The sequence below is a fragment of the Sciurus carolinensis genome, chromosome 17, assembly GCF_902686445.1.
Source record: "Sciurus carolinensis chromosome 17, mSciCar1.2, whole genome shotgun sequence".
Lineage (NCBI taxonomy): Eukaryota > Metazoa > Chordata > Mammalia > Rodentia > Sciuridae > Sciurus > Sciurus carolinensis.
In genome coordinates, this window is record NC_062229.1 from 9457615 (window position 1) to 9464985 (window position 7371).

Consider the following 7371-nt stretch of genomic DNA (forward strand, 5'->3'; position numbering starts at 1 on the left):
CCACAGCAGAATGGCTAATCTCTGGACCTGGGGCTTCCTTTTAGAATATTGGTTGGGAAAGACAACAAATCTATCTATACCTGTAAATCCTGCCTCCTTGGTCTTATTATTTTTGTAGTTTAATGTTTTTAACCTCCATCATCTTACATAGTAGAGAGATGGTTTTCAGGGTTGGTGGGAGGGAGGAATGGGAACTTTATAAAAGTAGGCACTGTTCAATTTGAGAAAATGAAAAATTTCTGGAGATGGATAATAGTGATGGTTTCACAACAATGTAAATGAAGTTACTGCCATCAGGGAGTGTATTTTTAAATGGTAAATTTTGTTATGTGTATCTTAGCACAGCACAAATAGAATAAGTAAAAATGACTCTTTAAAAAAAAAAAGATACAAATGAAGTGACTATTACACATGAGCATCCTCCAGAGTACACAAAGGTTTAAAAACTTTGGTGGGCATTCTTTTCCCTTACACTTCTTTCTCCATTAACATTTATTAATCCATAGAGGTTGGGATAACACAGGCCAATTTGTCTAATTATGAGCACTGTGCATTGAGGCTTCAGGGGCATATAATGGTAAGCATTCACCTTGTGTCTCCAGCCTTCAGCATGATGATTCTAGTCCAGTGACTCTATGCCTGTGTCTGCTCTCCCATGATTTCCTGCACCAGGAAGGTCCTGTCACTATATTCATATCAATCCTGAAGACAGAGTCTGAAACTTCACTGGGCTCCAGGCAGAGGAGGAGTGTTGGATTCATAGTTCTTGGTCACGATGCAGCAGACACAGAGTGTAACCAAGTAAGTGCTGAGGGAGTCAGGGATGGAGGAAGGACTGGCTATGGGAGCATTGTTCCTTTATTATTGAGACAAATACAACAATTGCATTTGGCAGCAGGGAGGATGAGTATATGAAAAAAATCAGGTATGTTAACTTTAAATTCAATGTCAGTTATGGTGAAGGTGCCAAAATTCTCATCCAAAGTAATGCTTTCCACCCACACCAGTTCTCCTTCTATAGACATCTCATGAATATTAGCTAAAACTGGTCCCTGTAAATGGTTTCAGGAGTACTCCAAATCCTTTATGATGCAGACAATGGTGATGTGGAGGAGGGTGACAGTAGCCATAACATTACGTACTCATACTTGGAGCTTCCGAAGTGATAATCATGATCTATGCATCCTATGCACCTTGCTTCATTTCATGAACATAGTTTTCCCCAGATACAGACTCCTACATTGTTAATCTGATTAGGACTTATGTCATTCTTGCCAATAGAATCCTGGTAAGTTGTGCTGTTGACAACTCGACCTGATGTCCACTTCCCTTTCACTCCAGGAGATACCTTTTACTTCCTGGGGGTTCCAGCTAGATCACAGTGGAGAGCTGTGATTGGGACCTGCTGCATGAATTATAGGTAGGATAGCTTTGGTCACAGGCAGTGTTCACAGAGCAGTGACTTGTAATTCAGCACAGACCTCTCTTTCCCTCACCATTCTTACAATCCTCCATCATTCTTACAATCTGCCACTCAATCTCAAATGGAGGAATAAAGTTGTCTCCTGGCATTCCTAGTCAGGTGTCTGGAGACCTTAAAATGAACTTTAGATGTACCTGTGGTTAATGCCTCTGGGCTTCTCCTTAAAACTGATGGTTGAGAAACAAACATTTCCGTGTTCTAGATCCAGAGACTGGCAACATAGTTTTGAATTCTGTTGACTTTACTTTTCTTTCTTTCCTTCCTCCCTTTGCTTTTCCCTCTTGTGCACGCACGTTGTCTCTCTCTCCCCCTTTGTTTCTCTTTCTTTCTCTCTCTCTCTCTCTTCTCTCTCTCTCTCTCTCTCTCTCTCTCTCTTTCTTTGGATTACTATTGGGGATTGAACCTAGGGCCTCATGCTTGTAAGGCAAAGTGCTCCACCAATGAGCTCTATTCCCAATCCTCCATTTATTATTTCTGTTATGTAGGGTAAATGTTTAGTATCTCTGACACTCAGTATGGTCATCTGAATTGGATTATAGTTGATAGAACTTCACCATGTAAGGATTTCACAGATAAAACATGCTCTCTATGTGATTAATATAGAATGGATAAATGGATATAAAAATAAGTGCAAAATAAAATTTAGACAATATTATTAATAATGATGATTTTAACCTTCAAATCATTCAACAAAAATGTCCTGTGACTTGAAGCAACTCTTTTTCTTTACCTGTTGTAGAGCATTTTATTTTTGCCATTATGTTAGTATATGCTATATATCTGGTGTGAAATGAATAAATCTCATTTCTGATTCCTCAGCACCTATTCCTTGTTCACTGAAAAGGAGATATCACAAAAACATCACTTATAAATATTCCATAGATCATTCTTTTGTTCACAGAAAATGACCATAATCAATGTGAATTCAACACAAGTGACATTTCATTTCAAGAATGTCCTATAGAATTGGGGATAACATAAAATAGCTCTTGTTTGTGTCTATGTCATGGGTTCTATAATTCCAATTATCAGCATCTGTAATATTTAGTTTTTCACAGACTGTGGTAGAGATTTTCATGGGTACAGAATGACAAAAAGATGCAGATAGAGAAGGAGGTAGAGAATTCTTATTGCTTGGAGTGAAACACAGTTTATAGAGTTTCCAGTCATCCCAGGAATGAGTACCTTTTGACAATTAATATCAATAAATTAACATTCATAAGACTTGAGTTCTTTAGTTCTTTAAACACAATGGCCAATATTTATTGGGTTCTAAATTTCCCTAATGTCTCATAAGTGACATAAGTGTTATTCTTTCCATTTCCATTAAGTAGTATAAGCTCAGAGAGGTGTAAAAATTTATACCCATTTTGCAGATTATAGCAGGTCAATGGTGTGAAATCAAGATGTTCATTTTCTGTCTCCCAGTGCAGGATACTCTGAAGGAGATGAAATTCCTTAGAATGATACCATGGAAACATTATTATTAGGACCACTGCAGGGATATTTTGATGGTATATCTTAACAAGAGAGGATATATTGATAATAACTAATATTCTATTTGAATAATGTGGGTGATAATAGTAAAACTATACATGTCTCAATTATTGGAAGTCAATCATTATCCAATACACACACACATATTGCATAGAAATTCTCAGTTGTGTGATGTAAAGAGAATAAGAAATTTGAAAGGACTGTCATAATGATGAAAAATTACATAATATTCCTTCCCAGGTAATTCTGAATGTCACTTAAAGCATTTGAAGTTGTGCTATGTACTTCATAGAAAGACATAAATAAACATGTCAGTGAAAACTAGTGTATTTCAGGAGAAATGGGTCTTAGTTCCACTGGGGAGTTTTGTCAAATGCTGTTCCTGGATACATAAATCAATATGACATGGAGACAAGGACAGGAAAATACACTAACCGAACTCCTGTTACTAGTTGCTTTGGGGGGACAGGAGGGCAGAAAATGTAATCATGTGAGATATGAAAACTTGAAATTTCATAAGTAACCATCAAAATCTGTGTCAAATATGATTTTTGAATATAGTATGAGTACAGAATGGATATTTTTCTACCAAAAAGAAAAATACTGTGTGAAATAAGCCAATCCCAAAAAAAACAAAGGCCAAATATTTTCCCTGATAAGTGGATGATGATATACAATGGGGGTGGGGGTGGGAAGTGAGAGCAGAATGGAGGAACTTTAGATGAAGTAGAAGGAAATGAGAGGGAGGAGGTATGAAAAATGATGGAAAGAGATAGACATCACTACCCCATGTACATGTATGAGTACACGAATGGTATGAATCTACATTGTGCACAACCATAGAAACAGAATGATGTATCCCATTTGTGTACAATGAATCAAAATGCAGTCTGTAAAAAATAAATAAATAAATAAATAATTTTTAAAAAAAGAAAAATGAAGTTGTGTCATTTTCTGGAAATTTAAATGGAACTTCAAAGTATCATGTTAAGCCAAGTAAGACAGACTTAGAAAGATAAGTGTTTTATGGTTTCTCTTCTGTGTGGAAGCTAGAGAGTAAAAGGGGATCTCACAAAAACAGAAGGAAGGCCATCAGTGTAGAAGGGAAGGGGGGAGGCGAGATGGGTAAGGGGAGGATTGGGGAGTGAAAGTGGTCAAATCATGTGCATGTGTGAAATGCCACAATGAAACCCACTATTCTGCACAATTATTATGCACCAATAAAACATTTAGGTATTATTTTCAAAACAGTATCATTAATGTTTACATTTTAATATAGGTAGTGAATATTTTTGACCTTAATAAAAATTATGTAATTTTATGAGGTCTCAGGAAATGCACATGGGCAGTGATTCTCAACTCTAGTGTAAGAAACGGGCATGAGGAACTTCACATGCAGGTAGTATGATTGTGCTGATTTTGACTTGTGGTCACTGAATCTGGATATTTTAAAAAGCTAACCAAAAAACCTGTTGATAAAGGAAACTCAGAATTACTAATATATGCAATTCAAAATATTTTCTAATGCTTTCTTATATGTCATTTTCACCTCCATTATGCAAATGAGGAAACCACTCAGGGGTGTCCTATTATCTTTTACAGATTTCCCCAATTGAATCAGAGTACGAATTGGCAAATTAACAAACTTGAGTTGCCTTTGGGTAGCTGAAGTGAGACAATTGCAATCCATTTGTCAGGAAGATTTGATGTTAAAATCCAACTTAACATAAGAAGGTGAGGACTCAACCCTAGGGTTTGAAACTCTTACTGACGCTGAACTGCTAAGATGTAAGAAGTATTACGGCCAGCAAAACAATTAAACAGATTGTAAGGCCATTTAGGGTAGAATTTACATATTAAATGATCTTTAGAAGATAAACTATATTTGATCAAGTATATTCTTGAAGGAGGGAAATCTGAAAAATTGAACAGTGGATTTATTTGCTAGCACATAAATGGCAAGTTTTTTGATTATAAACAATTGACTTTTATTTTGTGTGAAGATTATTTCTAGCACTTTGTTTATAAATATTCTCAGATAATTGAACTTACGTCATGGTTGTTGAATAAATGTGATGTATTCCAGAGTCTAAATTTCTTTCAATTAGAATGATTTTTTTCCTACATAGAGAAGAATATGTCTTATTCTCTATTTTATCTTAAGCAAGTAGGTTGTTTTTTAACTGTGACCATGAACTTGTGTGTAATGTGCTTGGTCATTGAACATTACTCAGTTAAGTGTCTCTAAAGTAGTTGTGAACAAGAGGTAAATAACACAGACGCAAAGAATGGAAGAGTTCTAGGAAAACTGGATATATCATACTCAGAAATGTTTCTCAAAGTCATGGAACACAAGTGTGGAAGCTTTACTTGGGAATACTTTAATTTAAGATATATACAGAATCTTTGATGACTCTTTAATTCTGTTTCCCACTGTCTTTTATTTCTCCAAATGTGTCCAAACAATAAAGAACCACAAAATGTAACACAGCTCTCAGAATTCCATCTCCTACAATTCTCAGAGGATCCAGAGCTACAACCCATCCTCTTTGGACTGTTCCTGTTCATGTATCTAGTCACAGTGCTTGGGAACCTGCTCATCCTCCTGGCTGTCAGCTCTGACTCCCACCTCCACACCCCCATGTACTTCTTCCTCTCCAACCTGTCATTGACTGACATTTGTTTCATCTCCTCCATGGTTCCAAATATGATTGTGAACATCCAAACTCACAGCAGAGTCATCTCCTATGTGGGCTGCCTGACACAAATGTCTCTTTTTATCATTTTTGGATGCATGGATGATATGCTTCTGACTGTGATGGCTTATGACCGGTATGTGGCCATCTGTCACCCTCTGCATTACTCAGTCATCTTGAATACTCGCCTCTGTGTCTCCTTAGTGCTGATGTCATTGTTAGTTAGCCTTTTGGACTCACTGTTGCACAATTTGATTATATTACAATTTCCCTACTTCGAGGATGTGGAAATTGCTAATTTCTGCTGTGACCCTTCTCAACTTCTTAATCTTTCCTGTTCTGATGCTTTTACCAATAATATAGTCATGTGTTTTGTGGTTACCATATCTGGTCTTCTTCCCATCTCAGGAATCTTTTTCTCTTATTATAAAATTATTTCCTCCATTCTGAGAATCCCATCTTCCGGTGGGAAGTACATAGCCTTCTCCACCTGTGGGTCCCACCTGGCAGTTGTTTTTTTATTTTATGGAACAGGCTTTGGAGTGTACCTTGGATCAGCTGTGTCAACTTCTCTCAGAAAGGGTGCGGTGGCCTCAGTGATGTACACAGTGGTCACTCCTATGCTGAATCCCTTCATCTACACCCTGAGGAACAAGGATATTAGAAGAACCCTGAGGAAACTCCACAACAGCAGTTTAGTCTCATGACCTTTGGTTTCCATCTTGGAATATAGTTTGGAAATACAGCCAAAGTAAACATGTAAATCATGTCTTCCGTGTTACATTAGATTTGTACTTTGTGTACTTTAATTATCATCATGTTTCATAGTAGAATGGAGGTAGTGTTATTTGGGAGAAGGAGAAATGGGAGAATTTTAAAATGAACATAAAGTTTCAGTTTAGAAGGATGAGAAATTTCTTGGGATGGACGTCATTGATGACTGGACATTGATTTAAATGTAATTAATGTCTGAATTTAACACTTTTTACTCCATGTCTTCTTAGTTGTAGTATTACTTTTGGTTACCTCTTCTGACTCCTGGCTGCAGAAATTGAATGCCTTACAATTTTATGTTAAGGAGGTAGAAAATTCCAACTTCTATCACGATTCTCCATTTATTAATACTGCCTGTTCTGATACTTTCACTAATAACATAGTCATTTATTTTCTTGGTGCAATATCATGTACTTCTTATCTCAAAGATCCTTTTTTTCTTATTATAAAATTATCCATTTCTTCATTCAGAGAACCCTATCATCTGGTGAAAAGTATAAAGGCTCCTCCACCTTTGGGTCTCACCTGGCATTTTTTTCTTACTTTATGAGACAATCTTGGGGTATGCATTGGTTTAATTGTTTCACATTCTCCAAGAAACTGTGCAGAGGCTTCAGTGATGTACACTGTGGTGGCCCCTATGCTGAATCCCTTCATCTACAGCCTGAGGAACAGGGACATGAGGAGGCTCCACAGCGGAACACTCTACCTTCAGGTCCTGCGGCATGAACTAGGACTGTAGTTTGGAAAAGGCAGTCAAACTAAGCTCACATACCTGCAGTCCCAAAATGCTAATTTGCAGTTTGAGTGCTTAATTTCTCTTCCTGTTTCACAGTAGAATATTGTCAGATACTGATGGGAAATAGATGATAAGGGACTTTTAAAAATGTGCACAAAATATCAGTTTGGGAATAGGAAAAT

General features: G+C 36.9%; 1 protein-coding gene across 1 annotated transcript; it reads left to right on the top strand.

The window, feature by feature from the left end:
- The first annotated feature begins 5447 nt into the window (after window positions 1–5447).
- Window positions 5448–6383, top strand: LOC124967986 (olfactory receptor 18-like). The gene has a single exon (XM_047530401.1). It carries the CDS (start codon window positions 5547–5549, stop codon window positions 6381–6383), a length of 837 nt encoding a protein of 278 aa, XP_047386357.1. The 5' UTR covers window positions 5448–5546.
- The last annotated feature ends 988 nt before the right edge of the window (window positions 6384–7371 follow it).